We start from the raw sequence: 24,080 nt of genomic DNA on the forward strand, positions 1-24,080 counted from the left end.
CAAAAGAAACATCCCTTGGGGAGAGCTGTCCGTGCAGTTTTGTATAGCAACACAGAGTAGCCTCTATTTAGCTACTAATGTTCCTCTCTGTTGGGCAACAGATTGTCATCCACATCACAACCACTATCTTCCCTTGTAATGTAGTATGAATAAAAATCTTTTGAAGTACCGTATCCCGCCTCTGCAGACATCCACCATGATGTATTCTGTTTCCTGTGTTCTATGCATCACTTTAAAACCCTCTCGTCGTTTTTGTTCCCATACTGTATGTAATGACTGGCTTTAACAACAAATTATTCAGCATCATGGCAATTCAGTCGAATCTCTTGTAGTCAGTCATACACATCCAGGAAATTGTAAGTGTGATCTGTTGAAGTGCTGCCTTGTGCATTTTCACTCATGGCCACCAAAAACCATAAGTAGGTGACTATGTAGTTGCCACCAGGGTGGCCTTGGTTTTAAAATGAGGAGATGAGGCTCACACAATCAATAACTTCTTTTAAATCACTTTCTAAACACATTTTTTCAGCCTTGCTTTTATATGATTCCATTATGTATCATATTTGAGTTTTTGGGTATTTCTGTTTTCTTGATTTAATATGTCTGTCTATCTATCTATCTGAGGTAATCGATTGCATCTGCTGTATCATATGCACCAAAGCAACATTTAAGCTGTAAGTTTCTATGAAAACTTCAATAATGTAATATATACAGTGTTGTTAGAGCACATTGCCATTTGTTATTTGGTTGTTTTTTTTTGGAAAATAAACATTTGAAGGAGAATTTATATTCCCCCCCCCAAAAAAAAAGAAAAAGAAAAACATGCGTTCGACTGAGCAATTGGATGATACAGTTAGTACCAGTGTGCATGATTCAACAATACAGTTTCCTTTATTATGTCATTAGAAAGTGTAACGTCAGCTGAAAGAAACACTTGCTCAGAAACTTGTGCAGTTTTATAGTGGTGTGTGGGCTGGATATAAGCCTCTTGTGAGACTCGTCTGAGAATTCAATAAAGATGAGAATCTGATTACTAAGCCGTGTGTTTTCAGGAACCAGTGACCTCCTGCTTCTGGTTTGTCGTGCAGCAGTAGGTCTGCCCACACTCAGCTCTAAATTGCCTCTCTGGTGGCTGTGTGTTGAAGAACTGATTCAATGATGATAATTTTGCATGTTAATAACAGAATATTTACGGGAAATATAATTAGTATATTTATGGTAATATAGTAAGAGGGTTATGATTCGGTTAGGAGGTTCAAAGAGTGAAACATGTCACAGTTGGCTTTATTGTTGCACTATATTTTAGTTGCTCAGGTTTTATTGCATTGTGAGGAAATTTTTGCTGTTGGCGTTTTTAATTTTTTTAAATTTTTTAAAGATATTTGTGGAAACATGGTCTTCACGTCAATAAATTACTGTAAAATCAAAAGAGCTATATACCATATCAATATGAGGACTTCATCTGGGAATGTCATTACGTGCTGCACATCCTAATATTTATTGCATTCCTTTACATACTGAAGGATTGTATAATGACTTGTATGGTGGATAAACTGTGTAGTTTAAAATTATTCCATCAAAGTCAGCTGTGCATTAGAGTGTAAGAGCATGAGGCCTTTTGCATATTTTTGTAGGTGATTATTTTATTAGTATTTTCTATACTTTTGAACACAGAAGATGGCATTATACAAAATAAAGATTTTTAAGTTTTCAAAAGTCCGATTTTGTATTGTATTTGAGCTCGAGGACCTACTGTCTTCATAAGTGTAGACTTTTCTGCTGGGTATTGGGTGCTACACCATAAATATAATATATTCTCACTAATTTCAAAATCCTGGTTACAGTTTATTGTGTTTTTAGACTATAGTGCATATAGTATCAATATTCCCTTTGATTGGGAAAAATTGGGGTCTGGGTTTAGTTCCTCCTGAAAAAGTTGGTTATTCGCGAGTTATAATCTCCATCTGAGTTAGAGAGATGCAAAATTGCTCTGGAAAAGAGATTAAAACAGCAAACTTCACTATTAATAGATGTGGTTGACTTTGCATAGCTTCTCACAGAGGCAACAAGTCAAAAATGGTTTGTTAGAAATACTTTACATTATCTAAACATACAACATAGTGAAAACATTAAAGGAGCCAATATAAAGGCGAAACGCACCTTAGTGTTGATGAGTAATAGGTTGGGATCCTTTGCATGGCCTCTATATTACTTTTAAAGTCAGCTATACCATTTTTAACAACAGAAAAAACACTGGCATCACTAAAACCTCTGAACATCATATTTGGTATGTTGATCATGTACTTCTCACCTCTTGGTTCATCGTGTATCACTAATGTCTTTGAAGAACAGCTCATTTGTTCTGTTTCATCGGGATTGGAAATGTTTTTCTTGTCTATGTTAACCACGCCATCTTCAGAAGTTTGTGTGGGATGATTATACAATGACTCAGTGGCTGCTCCCCCTTCGGCTACAGTAATACTAATCTTACCTGTCTAGACTGCCAGTTTTTGAGTCGGCACATCAGTAGAGTTTTCATTTTTCCTCTCCAACTGCTTCAAAGTTGAGGTTACGTCAGAAAAGCTATATATATCATCCAGCCACTGCTGTGAATCGAAATGCTATGTTAAGGTTGAGGTTCACTTATATCGGTATGCTGCTGCATGCTTTGTGGTTGTAACAGGAATGACGGTCCCGACCACATAGTTCGTACATTCAGCACTTTATTTCCGGTTGCTGTTCCCTTTAAACTTCGACTGCAGATTTCCAACACCTCAGGTCCCGGTACACTCTTTTAAACAGGCGAGGCGCGATGAGCTGATGGAGCTCAGGTGTGTCTCAGCCTCCCATGCAGCCGTGCCCAAGCCACACCCTGCCACGGTGGTTATCAAATTTGACTCTGGAAACAGTTGTAGGAAGATGTTTCATTTGCTGGCTGTTTAACACGTGGATTGTCTTACATTTTAGAAGTGATCAGTGAAATTAATGTTTAAATAGGGATCACCTTCCGTTAGGGCTGTGCGAATATGACCAAAATCTCATATCCTGATATAAGAATTCTATCATCCCGATAACAATATAAATCACAAAAATGTAACATTTTCTGTAAATTCTGTGAATCTCGGGCAGCTCGTCTTGCGGGAAGTGTTTCCAGCTGCGCGTCATGTAGCTGGAGTCGAGTGTTTTAACCGATGCATGAAACTATACATTTTTAGACATAAGTTGTAAAGGCCGCCGTTTTCTTTGTGAGTATTTATTACACTGCGTGCTGCGGGGAAACGCCTGTTCTAACGTTTGAGTCTAAGGTTTATTTTTTAGCACCTGGCGGCTCTTTTTTTAATTCTCATCCGTAAATAATCTGCTCTTTCACGTGATTCAGTTTATTTTGAAAAGTCTCAACAACAAACGATATGAAATGATAGACGTTTTTATATCATCATCCGATATATATCGTTATATCGAACAGCCCTACCTTCCGTCATGAATTTGTTTTAAATTCCTTATCTGAAGGATTTCCCTTTAACCAACAAATTTGGTGCATTATTACTTACAGAAGGTTCTGAGACTTATCAACTGAACGATTAAATGGTAAGCTCTTAAGACTGACTTAAGGAAACAATTTATGTGTAAAATAGTCTGGGATGTGCTTGCTTACCAAAGTTCAAAGAGAATTGAGTCATATCACTAAGGCTTCCAATACTCTGACATTTGAGATTTACAGAGCCCATGGAGAAATCTTTTATCTCGTGTTCAGAAGTTATTTACCTCATGGGGACAAGTTGTTTTTTTTAATTTCACATCCTAGTACTTCAGGGTAGAGATTAATATGAATACTGCAATTTTAAAATGCTAAATTCATTCACTAAACCCCCAAAATGCAGCAGATGCATAAAAAATATAGCAGTTTTAAAATAATGTAATAATAATTCATTTTATTTGTACATGTTGATTTTAATTATAAAGTCACTGGATAGCTGAGAGTTATTTTTTCCCATTGTTTCCAGATCTTGTACTGAATGCTTGAACTGGATACGATTGTAAAAAAGCTTAGTTCATATATTGCAAAAAAAAAAAAAAAACTCGCATTTTCCTTTGGAAATAAAAATATATTTCCCCTGTCTCCTAAGCATAAAAATGTATTATAGTTTTAAAATGTAATGCTGCTGAAATTTGAATAGATATCTTGGCTAGTGGCTGAAGTCATCCATGAAACATCTTGACTACCTGAGCAGGGTTTAAAAAGCAACTGATATATTCAGTAATCCACATGCCTAGATATTATTCATCCAAGTCAAAGAAGAAATGCCCTACATGCCTTACATAGAAATCTGTTTATGAGAAGATAGCTTGTCAGTATTTATTTTTCCCTTACAGACTTCAATAAATCCCTGACCTCCTGAAAATACTGGATTTTATTTTACAGCTGAATGACTCAAGAGGCCCTGGGGTGATGGGAGCAGCCCAGATACTCAGGTCACTGAGTGGCCAAATCAAATCTGCCAGTAGAGTGCACGGGTGTCACTGCTGAATCTGGAAGGAAACTACAGACAATTAGAGAGATCTGTTGTCTATACCCAAAGACTTTTATTCTGCAGGACTCGCTGACGGGCAGACGGCTATAATTTAGCCTGGTGTGCCTGTCTGTTTGTCTATCTGTGAAGTAAAGGTGAAGTGCGTTTATTACCAGATCTCATAAAACAAATATTAATCTTTAGAAACAATATAATGTGTAGTGTAATATGTAGTTAAGACATAATTTGGCAGTCAACCCTGGAAAAAGGACCACAAGGAGGTAACAGAATAGTCATTTTTACATCAGAATTTACATTTTCCATTTTACCGACTTTCCTTGACCAACACGTAATGAATCAACATGAATAAAACATCCGAGCGGTTCCTGCTGAGCAAAGAAATAGACATTTGTGATGTGTTTTTAATTGTTATAATTTTTATAACCCAATAATTGATTAATTAGAAAAGTCTGTGAAGGTTCTCTGCAAAATTTGTTTTCATTAATTAGAAAACAAATTTTGCATCTAGAATTTGTACCTATACATACGTATCTTCTACTTTCAATAGATAAGAAATTTAACATATACAACACCTTCATGGGCCACAGAAACCCTGCATGACTTCAAGTTATGAGGCAATCAAGTCCATCTGAACTTAAAATTGAGCACACGTCAGCAATTTCCTATTAAAGGAGGAGTCTGGGGTTTCACGGATGGTAGAATGAATCACTTGGGGAAGTTATATAGGGATTTGTGGAGCAACTGAGGGAAGGCAGGTTTTAGCACTTGAAATGTCTTACAGTTCAGAAAGCTATTGCAATATGAAGAAGACACATTGCAGGAATCAGAAATGTATTTACAGATAAAGCACATAAGGTTGTTGCTTTCAGGCAGATTCGCAAGTCTGATTACAGATACTAAAAGATGAAAAACAAAAAATAACAGTAGGAAATGAACAAACTTCCAGCTCTCAATCTAGGTTTTTGAGTCTTTTGGCTGGAAAGATTTGCAGTAGCTGTGTATTAGCAAATCTTTTACTAGCGAAACAAGAGGGGACATAATGTCTGAACATCACATGTCTTGTTTTACATAATGCGATACAGGAAGATGTGTAAACGCTTGTTTTTGTTAATTATTGGCAGTAGTTGGGAGAAAGTTATGAGTACACAGTCACTGTAATTTGTCCATTTCTGCTTTATCGCTTCATGTCACAAAGCAGCCCTACAGGAGCAAGAGGCCCGCCATATGCTGGTTTGCTGGTCAAAGAAGGGTTATTCTGCCATCACGGCATGTCAACTCCCCTCTCTCTGCAGAGACAACTCAGCAAATGCATTCCAAAACATGTCCTCAACAGCATGTTTATGGGTCAGTTGATGCATCACAATTTGAGAGTTTAAAGAGTTCAGGAAAAGAACAGATTTTCTTTTTATTGCAACACTCAAATACAATATTGAACTGAAGAAACGTTATTATAAGATTGTATTGTGGAAAGTGTACCTGCAGGACCAGGATTTTTTTATGCTTGCCGTCCTCTGCTTCCCTAAATATATATCATCTCGGGCACACAGCTCTGGCTGTCAGCACAGCAGCTCCACTCACCAATTGTTCAAACCTAATGTTTGCAAGGAGCAGCCAATTATACAATATTTTTGGCTTAGGTAGTATGGCTTTACAGAGAAAGGAGCTAAAACAGTTTGTTTCAGACGGTGGATGGACTAGCAATCTGATAAATAATTGTTATTGTAAATTGTGGGTTATTCACAGCTACTCTGCTAATGCTATTCTTCCAGAGTTGCTTCATCCGGTGTTTTCATAATGGTGTTAGAGAGCACTGTCCTACTCCCATAGGTGTTAGATTCAAGAAGAAAAACATGGGGCCTGAATGGTCATAATAGGTCCACTCTTAGTAAACAGCTTTCGAAGGAGTCCTCATTAAATGAATGCATCTGTTCACTCTCTCACAAGACCAATTAATGCTGGATCTTGCAGTTTCAGTACCATACTGTTGTGAGACTGCTGTGGTCACTTTATTGTAATTGCTGTAGTCTGTCCTGGGCAGGCTTTTTGGTTAATAATTAATGGATGCCTGGTTAATTGGCAAATAGATCAAAATTTCAGCATTTTTGTACTCTAACTTAGCACTCAAAGTGTTTTTTAGTACATATTCAACCATTCACACATACACTATTCAGAGGAGCACTTGTCACACAGTTACTGCAGATGTTTCAGCTGCACATCCAAGTCCTGGTCTACCACACCCCAAAGGTGCTTTGTTAGATTGAGATCTGGTATCTGTGGAAACCATTTGAGTACAGTGAATTCATTGTCAGGTAACCAAGCCTAGCTCAGATATGAGCAATAGAGAGCTAACTGAATCCATACTGGATTAACAAGGTCTGCGTCAGGTTGCAAGGAACCAGGACACTGATGAGAAGAGGGCTATTTGAACACGAAGGCATATGTGGGATGAGAACAGGGCACTGTTGGAATGCTACTACCAAGTAACTCCAGCGGAAGGGGTTACACAAAGAGGATGTGGGACCTATGGAATACCCAGCATCTAGACTGACAGCAAAACAATTAGTAGCTCAGTGTTTCAACACTTGGATGAAACAGCTGCTATCACAACTGGAGATCAATGAGGTATAACATAAATACTGGGAGCTGGGATTGGGTACCAATCCCTAAGTATGACTGAAGGTGTGCTGATTGCCAGAGCAGCTGACCTGAGAGATAGGATCGTGTCAAAGGTAGAAACCTGGTCCCTCCATGGCCAATTACCAAGACTATGTGAAGTACCCTCTGAAAGTCTACTAGAAGATGTGAATGCAGCATTACAGAAGATCCCTACTGCATCCATCACCGAGACTACACCATGGCAGCAGTGAACCAGAGATGCTTGGCTATAAGATGAACAGCCACAAGTAGCAGTGTCCTCCATGGAGAAGGAAACTAGTGGCCAAAATCAAGGTAGCTCACAGGGAAGTTAGCCAACTTTTGGAGTTGCACAAAGGTGCAATGAAGAAAGGGGTGCCTAAGAAGTACAGACACCTGCCCATACCTGAGACTTTGGAAACTGCCAAGCAAAGACTCACAGCCTTGACCAGCTGCTTAAACAGGTATACCAGAGAGATAGAGGCCAGGAGAATAAACCAGCTGTACTACACTGAACCATCCAAGAGCTCCTCCAAGGATGGACACAGCGCAATCCTGGAAGAGCATATGGGAAAAGTAAGAAACCCATAATGGTGATGATCAGTGGTTAGTGGATCTAAGAGCACACCCCAGCAACCTCCCTGAACAGGGTCCAGTATCCATCGCAGTGGCCAGCTGCCAGTACTCCATGAGCATCTGGCAGCACAAACGAACCAGCTGTTAGTAGACAAGAGACACCCAGAATGGCTAACTGAAGGCCGGACATTCCTGATTCTCAAGGGTGCCCAGAAGGGACTGGTCCCATCCAAGTACCAGCCAATAACCTGCCTCAATACCACATGGAAGCTCCTGTCAGGCATCACTCAGGAACAACCTCTGAGATATGCAAATCATTGGGAAGTGAGATGTGTTTTGATATGTTTTTATACTGATGTGGGCTAACAATAATATTATTTTTTCTTTATTTGTAAGAATATCATTTGTACAGCACAGACTCAGAATTGGTTCCCAGCCAACAAAAAGAAGATAACTGATATGTTTAATGAAAACTGTATTGTCTTTTGTTTTGTTTTGTTTTGTTTGGGGGGGGGGGGGGCAGTGGGGGTAAATTTCAGCTGACCTCCTGTTCAGTAGAATGCTTCTGCCCTGAGTGAAGTGAACTCCAAAAATGCTCAGCATTCTGGTCAGTGCACCTGTGGGGACAGCAAGATCTATACTGTGGGTAGGGGAAGATAACCTGCAATGTTACAGGAATGTGGGGAGTTGAGATAGTTTTAAAAAGTCTTATGTGTGTATACTGGTCTTATTCTGGCAAATAGTTGTATTTAAAAATGCCACACTATGGAATAACTTCAAAACTTCTCCCTTGGTATTAACACTTAAAGCCCTTTAACGCAACATATTTGTCACTGCGAGCATTTCACGTCATCTTCTGAGCAGATTGAGTTTTCATTTTCCAATTAAACTGCTGACTTCATGAGAGGCTTTAACTGAAATGGGTTATTTTCATTTAGGCTAATTTTGTGGAACAAGATGATTCAACCTGACATTTCATTACCTCGCACAAGCAATCACAGCAAGGAAAGGTGAAAGGAAGCATGCTCGAGCAGGCAGTGACAATCTGAAGTCATCTCTTAATAAGTACCAGCTGCCTGGTTCAAACAGAGAATTCCTCCCAGGTCGAGCTGATGAATGAAGTCGTGTAATGTAATATAGGTGTCATGTGGAGACATCAAAGTCGGTGACTTGTGGACCAACTGCTGGCAGTAGGCTATGGGGTGCTGATGCTTTTTCATTAAGCCAAGGCTGGCAAAAGATGGTGTAAGTATATACGGTGCAAACATCTATATATTGAAAGACCTCTGTCCTATTGTTGATGTAACTTTCTTTGACCAAGAATACAGCATTGTGAAATTTGAATTTAAGTTAGACTTCATGGTTGTTTTGACAAATATAGCAGCAGGCTTGTAGATAAGTCAAATGCTGAGGGTACAAAACTTACAGGGCAAGACATTCCTGAATGGAAAAAAAGAATATCCACAAGTAATTTTCTCATCTGGCCAAAAGAAAAAAAATGTCTATGACCCTCTGTCCTTACCTCCACAATTCACAAGAATTGTTATTCCTCCTAGAGTATTGGTTAGATGTTAATGAGTCTTATACACAATGACCTCTTCTCAAATTATGCTTAAGGTCAGTGTCGTATTTGTCAATTTATGACCGCATTCCCACATGAATTCCTCCAAGGGTGGTCAGATTTCCTGGATATGATGGTTTGCCACTCTCTTTGACTTCTCAGTAGAATTATTTCTCATTAGTTTGTGTAATACAGTCAATCTAATGTACTTTCCCTTTTTTCTCAGGGGGTACTTGGATCCACAACTTTAATGTTCCTTTCTTTACAAAACCATCCCATTTCTCTGGACTGTGTTTGGGTTTGTGTGTTTCCTCCCAGTCAAACGAACCAACCTAACACAACTATTACCTTATAACTTTCATTCTCTTCACGACACATTACAATAAACTGTAAATTGTGGTGGATCTTGAGTGAGACAAGCTGCTACATCATTGATCTTGTGTTTTTATTTTTACCCAACCTGAATCTGGTCATCTTAAAACTTAACATCATTAGCCATACACTTATTTTAAAGTACTGCTTAAACTGTAGATCAATGTTTCATATTAAATAAAAAGAAAGGCAACTGCTTTAAACTGCATAACTATGTAAGCTGTATACTAGAACTAATGGGAGAATATGGGAGAATGAGAGATTTTTATTTATTTGCCGTTGTTGTTGTTGATAGTATTCGACAGAAGAGGTCAGTATTAAGGCAGAAATTTGATGCAGGTGCCTAAAAAAACAGTAAAATCAAATTGAAATGGTAAAATCTTATTAGTGAGCAATGGACTGCCCCAAATTCTTGTTTTATAGGATTTTCTCCATCTCCTGATGTTTCTGGGGTATTTATTTCTCATAGGCCCAGAAGGTCCAAAATAAGCTATTTCACTCACACACACAGTGCACTAGTCGACGAGTTTCTCCTTCTTGCTCTACTTCTTCAGCTCCTTCAAATATCTCAAAGGAGCTGGCCAATTTCCCAGTTCCCACAGTTAGCCATTTCTTAAATGGATGCCAGCCAACTGACCCAATAATAATCATCCCAGCAGGCTCTTGACAACAGTATGGGGAAGACCTGCTCCAGAGTGATCAACTCTCTATGCATCGATCCTGCTAGCTCTTTTTTTTTTTTTTTTTTTTTTTGCCCCTTAGCCGACTGCACCTAATCTCTGAAGGGTGTTTACATCGCTGTGCTGACATTTCAGGGGGATATCAAATGTCCCACTCAAGCAAGATTTTGCCAATTAGGAGAAAGTATTGTTTTGTAGGATGTGGGTTTTCAACTAAGAGTCTTGAATAGAGAGAAAACAATTTTAATAGCCTTCCCGTGGAGAGGAAACACTTTGACAGATGTTTGCACAGATGCCCACACAACTAAAATGTTTTCACTCAGTGCGAACGTGTGTGTGTGTGTGTGCGCGCGCACAAAAGCTAATGTTGGAGAGTAGTATACTACTCTAATTAAACTAATAGTTTATCTTCATTTTGAAGTATCTCTCTGGTAACTATTCTTATTTGCATTGTCATTTTATGCTACTGAGGCTACTAAGAAATTGTGGCTATATAAAGGGGAAAACAGTATTTGGCTATTGTAGTAAACGGGCAATTTGACTAATTCTGTCTGTTGCAAGACCCTTCTAAAGGATTGAAATTAATCAAAAGTGACATTCCCGCACTGCCCCATGAACAGTGTAGAACGGTTTTCTATTTTTATTTGTGTGTTAGCTTGAAAAACTTTAAAAGTAGCACAAATCACAAAGATTGCAAATACTTTTTTTTAAAAAAGCTGAGTTTCTATGAAAGCATCTCTCTGTGACCTGTCTTCTCAAAATGTTATTGCCAGCAGCTGATATTATCTTCCTCCAACACTTTGACATCCCACTCTTTGATTTCCATCCTGGCAGGCACAATCCAGACACAGACAGCTGGAGTACAGATGTAGCACCCTTGAACAACCCCCAGAGTGCAGTGTGTCTGGTGGCAATGGACAGATATCTGTATGCCATTGGAGGACATGATGGCATTACTTTCATAAGTACTGTAGAGAGGTACTTTAGCATAAGTGCAAACTAAAGGTCAATATCTTACAAAATGAACTGTCATTCCACTTTGTGCAGACTGTAAACAAATGAGACTGTTTTAAAGAGCTCTCACTGAAATGAAAGGTCTCTTTTTAGTGTTTGCAAATAAAATAAATATGTATCTTCCATTCCTAACACAGTCTTCTAATGTGTTTAGTGTACTGTCCATGTATGAAACTTGTTTGTGCTATGAAAAAAAATCTATAAATGTAGCTAAAACTAATCTAACCATTTTCTCATTTACCTGACATTTCACATTAATTTGATGACAAGCTGAAGAGGCTGACTCAGAGGAAGGAACAAAGAATTCAAGCTGCACAAAAATATCAATGACAGACAGATCACTTGCTAAAATGATAACCTTTGTTTCGTTGTTATAAATATGAACCAAAAATGAACAAATGGACCAAGCAGGTACCGGTGCTGACAAGAAGAACCAGAGCTGTGGCTGCTGTGCTGGAAGGTAACCTGTATGTAATGGGAGGGAGTGATGGTGAAAGGACTCAGGTGTGCGATGCTATTGCAAAAGACTATCTTTGTCCTAAACCTCACAGATACTGATTACATCAACAGGATAAAAGGCTGAAATCGAATATTATGCCTAACTTCAATAAGGAAAATCTGTAATCACTCACCTGCATTCATCCCTGGCTGTTTGGCTAGTAGTCGATTCTTTACGTCACTTCCACTCACCCACATTCTCAAACTCAACACTGACATCATTACTGTAGTCCAATCATCTTCTTACGTGCCTCATTTGAGCCAATCTGCTTACATTAAATCTCAGTACTCCTCTGTTAGTCTCCCTTTTAGATTCTGATTCATGCAGCTCACTTCCTCCCCACCTCAGTCAGAGCCTCCAGCTTCATCTTCACCAGCATCCAAACCCTGGAGTCACTTAAGTCCTTGATGATGGTTATCAGACTCTAATTGGCTAATAGAGTTTCCTGTCTAATAATTTCTCTAACACAATAAATCGTGTTTAATTCTCCCACATGATCTCTCCTTGTTGAATTAACAATTATTTACTATGAATTAATGTGAGCTAATCCTAATAATAATAAAAAATGTCTTTCATAAGACAGACTTTTCTTCACCCACCGTGCTAACCTGCAACCATCCACATTTGGGCAGTTAGAAGCAACAAATACCCAGCATTTTGCTTTGCCTTTATATGAAGATTTTTTTTAAACTAAAAGAATAATAAATAGATAAATAAATAAAAGCTGAAAAATAGTATGTGTTAATATAGGAAAGCTATACTCACAAAAAATATTTTGTGCCGTTTGTGACCCAACCTCTTTCTACCCTCAAAAACTGAACTTGCCTCCTTTTGGACATAGGGGAATTTAAGAAACACTTATTGTGTATCTTGACCCCTTTAATTCCATGTATCCCACATCACCACAAGACACACACATGCATACACACTTACAGGCAACCGCTTCAACCTTGCCAAAGATAAACACGGGTCACTTGTTCCTAACTATTTTTGTCTGTGAGAAGTGCACATCGGTGCAATTCCCACAACCATTTTTTGGTTCCCATCAAGTTCTTGGACACAATCTTGGCTTGGAATATCCAACATGGTTTTTTTTTTTACAAACTGAAAAATGTACATATATTACAGGAACACTTTTAGCTTATTGTGTGGAGTAGATTAGTAAAACCTGTGTTATGGGTCTTAAACCCAGGTCTTAGTGTTTCTCTGCGGGTTCAACACTTGTTTTTAAGATTGGCTCCTTTTGTATATTAGTGCAGTTCACATTTTCCTTTGGCATTTATTATTTCCCCTGCCTGCAGTCTAGTTCATCTTCTTGGTTATGTAATATTTAGTTATCCTTTTCTATTTCTCCTGTCTTCCCCTGTGTTCCCATGCCTTCTGTCAAGTCTTTGTCTGTTAATGATGCCATGTTTAGTTACTTCCTGTTTTATTTTGCTAGTATTTTGTCTCTTGTGCACTCTGTTTGGCTTTGCTTTCTTTGTTTTGTGTTCCCAACAAGTGTCAGCTGTGTTCCCTGGTGTGTCCCGTCTCTCTAATTACTTGGTGTGTAGTTATTGCCTGAGTCTCCCTCTGTTGTTTGTTGTATCCTTCCCTCATGGTAGTTTGTTTACCTCCTCCAAGGGTCCTCATTTATTTTTCCTTATGTGCTGCTCTGCATTTCTTTTGGTTTTTTCTTAAGTTCCAGCAATAAAACTGAGTTTTTGAGTTAATTTCTGCCTCCTGGATCCTGCATCTAGGTCCACACTCTGTCTGCCACACAGTCGTTCCCATGACAACCTGGGCATTTTTCTACATAAACACTCCCAACCTCTAGTGCTACATACATGGTGTATGTGGTTGTGCATTAAATAGTATACATGGCCTCCCCTCACTTGTGCTATCTTCTAAATGTTCCCCAGTGTAACGGTACAACCCTGCAGATGGTACCTGGTCGATATGCGCGCACATGCTGAGTCACAGAGAGAGCGCTGGTTGTGCTGTGTACCTGAGACACCTCTACATGGCCGGGGGCAAAGATGAGCTCAAGTTGGAGCTCCATGCAGCTGCAAAGGTTCAATCATGACACCATGAAGTTGATGCCTGTGAAACACATGAGGAGTGAGAGGGTAGATCGGTACAGCAGACATAAACTGTTCTCTCTAAAAACCACTTCTGGCCATATTTGCATACGAATGATAAAAACGGAAAATATGGAGCGAGGAAATACGAGTGACATGAATGAGAGAGGACCACATGATTTTTCTTTTGTTTTATTGTTTAATAATTTACACTGAAATAAAGAGGAGGGTTCTTACTGAAAACATTTTCTAGCATGCTTTCACTGGATTATGATGGTGCTGATGATTAAAATTAATTCATTATAAAGTTTGACGACCCAAATGTAGGATGCTAGATGAGTAAGAAAGTTAAAAAAGAAAAAGTATAAAATTGAGTAAGAGAGCATGAGTGAAGCTAATCAGGGCAGGGAAAGCAATCATACAAAATTGAAACAAGACAAATGCACAACAAGACGAGGAGATTCAGGAGACGATGGGGAAAGAACGGTCAGGGATTGACAAAATAAATCAGGAACCAAAACTAAACAAATCCAGCACTGATAACAGTATAATGTTTTCAGTGCTCACCATCTCCGTTTCATATATTGGCAAACCAGCTTTTGGCAGCTAAACAAAACACTAAGTGTCACTTAGCAGTTATGTGTCACAAACTTAGTTTGGCTGGATGATGGCATTTTCACACTATGGGCATAAAAGTATCTATCAAATTTGAGCCAAACCAACTATATGCTAAAATATTTGACTGAACATATTTGAGTGAAACATCTGTCATACTGTTGGTACAATGTGAAAAGTCTACACAGATTTATTTTACAAATGTAAAGCACACTCGCAGGTCACTTTGTTAGGCACACATTTTCAACTGCTGAGCAACATAAATTCTGTTCGGCCAATCAGAGGTTTGGGGGAAGTGTCAGAATGATTGGAGGTGATTTAAGTGACCTTAAAGTGGCGAAGATTCGCTTTGCATTCACTTAGTGGCTTTTGAGCCACATGAGCTCAAGAAACACTGAGTTGCCACAGTCTGAGTATTTCCCTCCATATCTTACAACACTACCACTGCTGATCCCCTGGGATTTTCCCACACAAACATCTCTAGGGTTTACAGAGAGTAGCCTGAAAAAGAGAAAATATCCAGTAAGTGGCAGTTCTCTGAGTGCAAATGCCTAATTGTTCCCAGAGGGACAATGGCCAAACTGCCTCCAGCTGACAGGAAGGAAGCAATAAGTCAACAAACCACTTTTTAAAATGAAAATATGCAAGATAATAATATGATAGCCTTATAAATAAATATATAGAAACCCATTTTTTGGCACACTTTGGATTTCTTAGTACCACCTGAGCAATATTTAAACATCATAGCCTGCCTAACTATTGTTACTGACCATGTCTATCCCTTTATGACCACAGTGCACCCATCTTCTGATGGCTGCTTCTAGCAGGATAAAGCACTATGTCACAAAACTCAAATTATTTCAAACTGCCTTCTTCAACATGACAACGATTCACAATTGATTTCACAATGATTTCACAACTGACCTCCACAGTCACCAGATCTCAATCCAACAGAGCACTTTTTGGCATGTGGTGGAATAGATTTGTAGTGCAGCTGACAACATGGACGAAGATATCTGAGTAATGTTTCCAACACCTTGTGGAATCTATGCCACAAAAACCTGAAGCAGTTCTAAAGGCAAAAGAAAAAGCCTAATCCAGAAGTGTAATGTGAGTGTAAATAAATGCTAAATCTTTCCAGTAACTGTTGAGATTATTTACTTTTGATGAGAATAGCACCTTAGTGACACAATTTCAAACATTGGACTTTGAGTTTCAGAAGGTTTTTTCTACTCTTGACTCTGTATGATATCAGTGAGATCAGATGTCCATAAACAGTCACGCTGGTCTGGTTTTGACAGCAATCCTACCGACATCTTGTTTAAACCTTCTGTATGTGACAGGTAATCATTTGGGAGAAAGTTTGCATGAAAGGGGTGAACTTAAAGAGAGAGAGAATAAAATGGCTTGTTTCCCACAGTGGATGAGCTATAAACTGCATCTAGGCGCCATATAAGATAAATGAGGATACTTCAAGAAAACACTTGGAATCGTTTTCAGCACTGAAACAAAGACTTGGTTCTTTGTAACATAATCTGAAATCCTGGGATCAATAAAGTATATATATGTCTGTCTCTATCCTACTTGTGTATTATCAGATATCTCTTGTAGTCTTCAGTGGTGCACTGCTGGCTGTAGGAGGATCTGATGGTTTCACCCATCTGAAAACAACAGAAGTTTACAGCCAAACAACACATGGAGGTAAGAGGAGAACTGAATTTGTGACAAAACTAATACAAAATGATTGCTACAAGCCTCAAATGATGCCATAAGCCCTGACATAATTTTGTTTTGATTCCCTGTTAATTACATTTGCAGGAAACACGAAAGCCATAATGTAAACAAGCTATGAACGGAATCACTATTCAATGACATCAATTAGTAGTAGAGAGCTATAAAGAGGAAATGTATTTACATTAAAACATCATGAAGGGCACAGCAGGCCAGGAATGCATTAGCAGAAAACATCAAGTATGTTGAATAAGATATATTGATACAATATATTATATTAATATTTTCCTGAAGGATTATTGTTTACACTGTGTTGGTAATATGGGAGAAGGATTAACTAATCAAAATAATTTGATGTTTAACTGGATTGTTTGAATCATTTATGTTTAGTAAATGTAATTACACTGGATGTGGCAGGTTCAGATAATGGTGTTAAAGGAAAAAATACAGACTCTTACTTTGGTAAAAATCAAGACACAAAAAAGAGGAGAGATGTCTCTTCCAAAATTAGTTAAAATTCAATGTAACATTACATCGATTAATGTTAAAGAAAGTGCATGCAGGATGAAAATATTATAAGCGAGACGATAGATAGATAGTCTCTTTGTGATTCATGCACTGTGCTCATGTATGGCTCCTATATATTATATATGCCTTCAGGCTGCAAGCTGAATCTGGGTGCTTCACTGTCTGAGCATGTTTCCCTTTCCATCTGTTTTTAGACACTTTGGAAGCATGAAGAGTAAGCATCCAGGTGGGAGAGTGGCTGCGCTGTGCTGAGACTCAACAATACTCATATTATATGAGCAGGACAGAAGTGTTCGAGAAAAATAGCCTAATGGATGTAGGCTCAGGGACACATTGCAATATGGTTCAAGTAAAGGCAGTAGAATAAATGAATAATGGAGGAGTTCGCTACGAAATGAGACATACCTGCATTAGTACATGGTGAAAGCTAACTAAAATTAAAGCACATCACATGCTGCCCAGGTTTGATCTTTTATGTCTGTTGTCTAGAAATTATAAACAGATGAAACTGTAGAAAGCAGATTTCAAGAATAGGTTAACTTTTGGATTGACAGACTTAAAATGTAGATTTTATGCAATTCTGAAAAAGAAAAAACAATCAAGTAAAAATGAGACAATCACAAAAATGCTCATAATATGACAAAGTGAATCAGTGTTTCAAGGGATAGCACCATTTAAGATGATTTCATTTTAACTCATGAGCTTGCTAATTAAATATTAATGTGGAGTAACAGGTATTAGTCATGGCTAAATCATGGCTAAGGCACGGATTTGGAGGTAAAAACATAGCAAGTGCATGTTGTTAGTCTTACAATGAGGCATGGTTCATGTGAAGTGTGTTAAAAGTAACCAATCACAGCTCCTCTCTGAGTTATTTCAAAAAGCTGGAGACATCTTTGAAATTTATGTAGACATTAATCATATCGCTGAATTTTTGCGAGTGGCTCAGTCTGTTCAAAGTATGCGGGAAATGACTGGAAATGACCCAAAGCAGTGACTGTAAATAAAGTGCTTCACCATATTTAATCACTAAGCTTGTGTAAACATCCACTGATAGGAAGGGTAAGTGCCTGCTGCGGTGTAAACCAACAAAATCAGACAAATCAAGTGGAGAAGAAAATCTGTGGGAATCAAGATCCTTAGCGAGACTAGTGAGTGAGTGAGATCTGACTGCTGGCATGGGAAAGCATAAGAGGCTGTGTGGGCTTTAAAACGATGACGCTCAGAGCTCTTTCCCCTGGAGAATAATGGGCTGAAATGTGGAGAGGCTCAGCACAAGGAACGCGCACAGAGTAGCGCGGCTTTTCCACAGACACACAGGAACCAGCGGTGTCTCCCCAGTCGTGCCACTGTGCACACAGAATGAATATTTTCTTCAATGTGAGGGGGACAGTTGTGAGGCAAATAGCAGAGGACAGAGCAGCTGTTGCAGGTATGGTTTAACAGAAATACATATATACATTTATGTATGTAATTTTTCCCTGTGTGTTGTAGGAAGATATTGCAAGTGTAAGTTGCCAAGACTCTACACGTGCTGTGTATATGCTCCATAAAATGTTGCTGGATATTGATAATTATAAGGATCAACAAATAACATAATAATTTTGGGGACTGTTGTGATGTTTTGGTCTTTTCCTGACCAGTATGCAGCTAAGAGTAAAGCTCCCCACACATGCAATTTATCGTGTGGTAGTGGAAATATAATAGTAGAAGAATAGTTGCACTTTAATGCACTTTTTTTCTCCAAACAAACGTGTTTGGATATATAGGTACATCTGTCACTACCCATTAAATACCACTTCTTAAAAATAAATAAATAAGAGCCAGTCTTTTGCCTTGAACATAACTTTGAAAGAATTCTGCGCTGTCATGATTTGGGGGTGGGAATAACCGTGACAGCGCAGAACAGCAGAATCTATTATTAGGTTTTTTTCATTTCACTAAAAGCTCTTTTTAAATTAGAAATTTCCTGTCAGCATTAAACGCTTCAGTTTCCTCGGCAGACCACGAATTATTCCAAGGTTGTCCGGTAGGTGGCGAGGCACCGGTGGTGACTTCAGGTTAGGAAATCAGCGCCCCTCACCCGCTGTGTCCTGGGAAGCAAGGGTGAGGATGAGGATGACGATGTTGTCCGGACAGCGTGGAAACCCGGTGGACGGCGCGCTTACTTGATGTGTTACTTCATATGCGTAAGCAGACGTTACATGGCAGGAGACAACAGCGAAGAGAAGCTGTACTTTGAGTGATTCTGAAGGCAAGGGTTGTTATATAACAGCAGCTGACAACGGTTACGGGGGACTGCGAGCTAATTAAAAAGACAAGCGCAAGTTTATCGTTAACTTAACGTCCGTCCTCCTTCCGCCACGAAATGTAGTTCGGCAACAGTGGCAAACAAAGTTGTTGCTAAGCGACAAGGAAGTCAGTCGGTTGTTTGCATTTTTTTCGCCCATGAATATTTACGTTTAATGTCAGGTGTGCCATAATCGCGTACATGTGATAATGGTTATGGCAGGAAGTTAGCAAGTCAGGCTTCGCGCTTTGCCGTCAGGAGACCCTTCTTTGGGTTGATGGGATTTAACTAAACCCCCAAAGCTCACTGTTGGATCCCTTTTCTTCCCACCTCTGATCACAGGAGCTAACTTCCACCCCACAACTCTTGCAATTGTCACTTTCCAGTGATGACAGAGCTTTCGCGGGTACTCCTTGTTGGGAAGCATCCTGTGTCGCACACGCAGTGCAGTATGGAGAGCGAATGGAGATTATCTAAATCAAACCTAAGTTTAAGATGCTGGGACCTCGGCCAGAAACGGGAGCACAGCCAGGTAAACGAAGTTAACAGGAAACCACAGGGTATAGATGCACCTATGTGTTTTAACGCGTATTAGTTCAGTGAATATCATCAAGTTTATTGTAAAGCTTTGGTGGCAGATGCTGTACCGTGAAGTAAGATTATTATTATTTCCTCTGTTATTTATATTGTGTTGCCATAACATCTGTGGTGGACGTAAATGCAGATGTTTTGGTTGACATGAAAATATCATGACCGCATTTCTGCTCTATGTATGTCTGTATTAATTGTTCCTGTATTAAAGCTGAACCCTTGGTAATTGCAGTGAGGATGGGCTGATTCGCTGTGGTGGAGAGCATTTTTCTGCCATTGTTCATCACTGCAAATCAATACAGTTATCAGCTTTATATTGATGCTCAGTGGGCTCTTCCAGGATTCCATTACCCTCATTCATAGGGGCCACTGAATGCCTTGATTGAGTCAGAAAATAATGTGAGTTTGCTTTAGAATAGTAACATCAACTGGGGAAATCTTGGTGTCCTGCCTCTCTGTGGAGGTTAAAAACGTTTGAAGAGTCAATTCTGATGACTCAATCATCCAACACCTTAATAAGTAATCTCTCTCTCTCTCTCTCTCTCTCTCTCCCCCCCCCCCCCCCCCCCCATTTTCCCACTAATTAAAAGTTTTGTTGTCACTAACAAACTTTTTTAAATTGTGGAATTTTAATAACTATGTTTCACAGATGATGGTTTTAATGACAGATTTCCTTTTTTTGCTTGCAGACTGTGCTGAGCATTATGTCTAGATATTGGTCTCTGCATTGAAATCTGAAAGGCAGTTAGTCTCATCTGACCTTTTGAAATACATAATTCTGAAGAAGACGATTGCAGATTTTTACAGCCATTGTAAGTCGAATTTGATTCTTTTTAGTCTTCTTCTCGCCCCGGTTCCTGTTATTTATTTAAAGACGAGTTTTATGCCTTCCCTGCACATGCTTTTCCTCGCTCCATCTGCTCTCTTTGGTCTGAATCCACGACATTCGCTCCATTAAAAGGAAACACTCTCTTACCGCAAGCGACTCTTTTTCCCTTTTATTGTGGTCACTTTGCCTCCTCCATTAAGTGAGCTCTCAGAGGTCATAGGCTCTGTATTTTTTTTTTCTTTTATACTGTATGGGGACGTGCTAATTTTACTTGCACAGCTGAATGTACAGTTCTCTCTCTCTCTTTTATCTTGTCATGTAGTTCTTCTTAACTTCTGATTTCTCCTAAAGTAAAGAACACATTGAGAGTACTATATTCTGTATTCTTCTGCATTCACCTCCTTTTGTTTCTGGTTTTTGCTTTCTTTCCTCTCCACCGTACTCGCGGTCATAACCTATCTCTCTTTTCTCTGTCTGCCCTTCTGGGGGACTGTGCCTTCACTGTTAATACGGGAGATCATGTCTCTGGTTGCTATTAGCCCACTCAAGATTGCCCACACTGTAGTATGAAAACCACAGACACACACTTAGCTCTGTATTACCCACTTATTTTTCCCTCTGTAGACAGTCTAGCAATAAACCAAAAAGTCTAGGTTTATCTTTTAGCTGGAAATGTAAAAAATATGATGGGAGTGCAGACACGGATGCCCATCTTGTTCAACCAGACAGATGAAGCTTTGGTATATTGTACATACACTGTATGTATTTAAGAACAGTCTTTGTCCTGTTTCTGAAATGACCTTCCATCTGTTTGTTTTGCTTCATGGGCAGAAAAAAATGTGCTAACAGCATCTTGACGAGGGAATCCCTCCTCACTATTGCAAAGATTAAAATGTACACTAGGGTGCCTTTAATAAACACATGCAGATAGTAGCTGATTAACCCACTTGCTGCTTCCCACTTTATGAAAAGATGCAATATAAAAAAGTTAAGCACCATCGAGTGGAGATGTTGGAGAGGGACAACTCGGTAATATCGAACTGTACCCTTGCATAAATGTGTTGGTGTAATCCTGCTCTATGTAAAAGAACAGAAAGTTTGAGAGTGCTCACTGATCTTTGCGTGTAAGCTGTGAAACAGGCAGTGGATGTGATCGACCTCTTTCAAAAGGTCTTAAGAGGAGAGTTTTTATAAGTGTTGTTTAATCTCTCTTTTCCCTTTTCTCTCTCTCTCTCTCTCTCTCTCATTCGTCATTGACGTCCCCCTGTAAGAGCCAGTGATGAACCCTCCACGCCGAACCTCGAGTTCCCACGGTGACAGGTAACTTCCTGAAGAACTTCCCTACATGTGTTACTGTGTGACAAGGTGGAAACGCATACAATAATTAGCCACTATATTGGAAAAAAACAGCTGCCTAATTTTGTGTAAATGCACATTGTTCTTTGGAAATGGTTTTTACCTGTAGTGTGCCTCCACTACTACTGCTCCATAGATTGCCTTATCAAAATGTAATCTGAATTTTCAAGTTGCTCTTTGCATTCCTTGAGTCATTTTGGTGCTTGAAATGAAAGTGTTTGGGCAAGAGCTTTAAGTGTTGAGTTAAAAGCTCATGGAGACTTGCTTCATTTGCAGGCTACATTCATAAATTTGATGGGATTTAAATGCAGTCAGCCAAACAGAAAACTAGACAATTTATTACATAAAGCATAAAGTACCACCACAACCACAATAACCTTGAGCTCTAGTCCATGACTTGAATTAGCAGAGCAGAAGCCTTGGAGAGAAGTGCTGACTACAGCTTGCATCCACCTGTTAGTTGCCATAAATAAATAAAAAAAAATAGCAGAGTTTGTTTTAAAAAGTAAAATAATAAATGACAATAGGTGCAAGAGAAATGAAAAATGAAAAACAATTTACTTCAGCTAATTTATTTGCACCAATCTCATTTAATCTCAGTGTGAGTCATTAGGCTACTGCATAGTGCTGACATTTAAAGCTGCATTAGTTACTTCTAGTTCCTCCCTTTCCTTGAAACATATTGCATGTGGAGCTGGTGAGAGAGAGCTGATGTGAAGTAGTATTAGTCAAGGTAATGGCGTCATGTAATATTACACTAAGTGTAATATACACTTGTCAGCAACTGTTGCAACAAACCATCATCCTTCTGGCTTCATTTTTAATGTCTGGATTTGAACTGTTGACATTCTGGTTGCAGTAGTTTTTAATTCGCCCGTCGTTTTATGTGACCAGGGAAATGTTTATTGGGGATGGACCAATAATGTCGCAGCTGCAGCAATAATGTATATTGTAAAATGTAAATAGGTTGCATATTCATATGTCGTTCCCTTCCTCCTCTGGTGGGCCATTTTTTTTCTTTTTGAATAATGCATGTATGCATGTTTGTATGTTTCCTTTGTTTAATAATACAAGATGTTTGTGAAATAAGTCAGTGGCATCAAGTTACATGGTTTAGATTATTATCCATGTCTCAGGATTTAGGCTTAAAATAGGGTCTGTGTGCCCATTGCAAACCATTTCTGCTTAAGCTGTTTTCTCAGCTGTGTTAGCAGCACTGGACTGTAGGCACAAGAGCTTAATAGCTGGTCAAGAATCTTCATTGTCATTATCAGTTGTGCTCAGTGTGTCATCCTCATAAATGCATGTCGTGTTTACTTGGGATTTCATGGAATGGATAATGGGCCTTTTCTGTTTGCTGTGGTTTCCTTTTTGTCCCATGTGAATAAATTGGCATGTAAGCATTACAGTAAAATGTTTGTCATTGTTCCCCCGAGCAACCCCCTTTGTGATTGCAGACAAGTGCATTATACAACCATAACTTTCCTCACATATTTTTTTAAACCTTTGTAATATGCTTTTTCAATTAGAGCCAGCGTCTATATTAACAATGTCACGTACACTTTTGTTGTGTCTGTTCTCAGCTGAATACATTGTTTTAAAGTGTCACCGTTGTACTAGCAGACAGGTTGCTGAGCAGATTCTGCTGTCTTTCTCGTCATGCAGGCCATCCACCGAGACCGTGCAGAAAAACAACAGCAGCAACTCTGGTGTTATTCTGGACATCTCAGCTCTCAAGATGGCCGATGTGGATTCAGGGGTGCCTCCGCTCCCACCTCGTTACCGATTCAGGGACTTGCTGCTGGGGGACCAGACATTTCAGAATGATGACAGGTAGCACGAAAAGCTCTCTTTAAGTTTGTGTGTGTGACATGTGAGAGACTGCCCAGGAATGTTGTGGGCAGGATGTGCGCTTTGTGGATCTTTTTTGTACAATAACAACAACAGAGAACCTGAAATCTTGCTGTCTTTATTAAGAAGAAGTCTCTCCTAGAGTAAATGACAATAAATTGAGCAAACTGATACTATTTTGGTCAGAATTCTACTGAAATAAGAAAATCACATAAAATAGAATTAGCTGAAAATTGTACTTGTAACAGCTGTAACGAGATTTGTGTTTTTCAGGGTATAGCTGGATTAAGTATATATTTAAATAAATTAAAAAAAATAATAAAAAAAAAAAATATATATATATATATATATATATATATAT

The 24,080-nt window shown here is 38.9% G+C and overlaps 1 protein-coding gene and 1 pseudogene across 19 annotated transcripts in view; both read left to right on the forward strand.

Moving 5' to 3' along the window:
- The first annotated feature begins 10,691 nt into the window (after positions 1-10,691).
- Positions 10,692-17,054, forward strand: LOC146506366 (uncharacterized; annotated as a pseudogene).
- Positions 17,055-17,913: 859 nt separating this feature from the next.
- Positions 17,914-24,080, forward strand: part of kcnt1b (potassium sodium-activated channel subfamily T member 1b) — a 74,322-nt gene continuing 68,155 nt past the window's right edge. For 3 of the 19 annotated variants that reach the window (XM_085181330.1, XM_085181326.1, XM_085181329.1), the window contains exons 1-3: positions 17,916-18,234; positions 21,784-21,832; positions 23,534-23,701. In XM_085181330.1, coding sequence (XP_085037456.1) covers positions 18,165-18,234; positions 21,784-21,832; positions 23,534-23,701 — 287 coding nt within the window. In that variant the 5' untranslated portion in view covers positions 17,916-18,164. The other 16 variants (XM_085181325.1, XM_085181327.1, XM_085181335.1 and 13 more) reach the window with 13 other exon arrangements.

Source organism: Neolamprologus multifasciatus, chromosome 12 (assembly GCF_963576455.1).
Source record: "Neolamprologus multifasciatus chromosome 12, fNeoMul1.2, whole genome shotgun sequence".
Lineage (NCBI taxonomy): Eukaryota > Metazoa > Chordata > Actinopteri > Cichliformes > Cichlidae > Neolamprologus > Neolamprologus multifasciatus.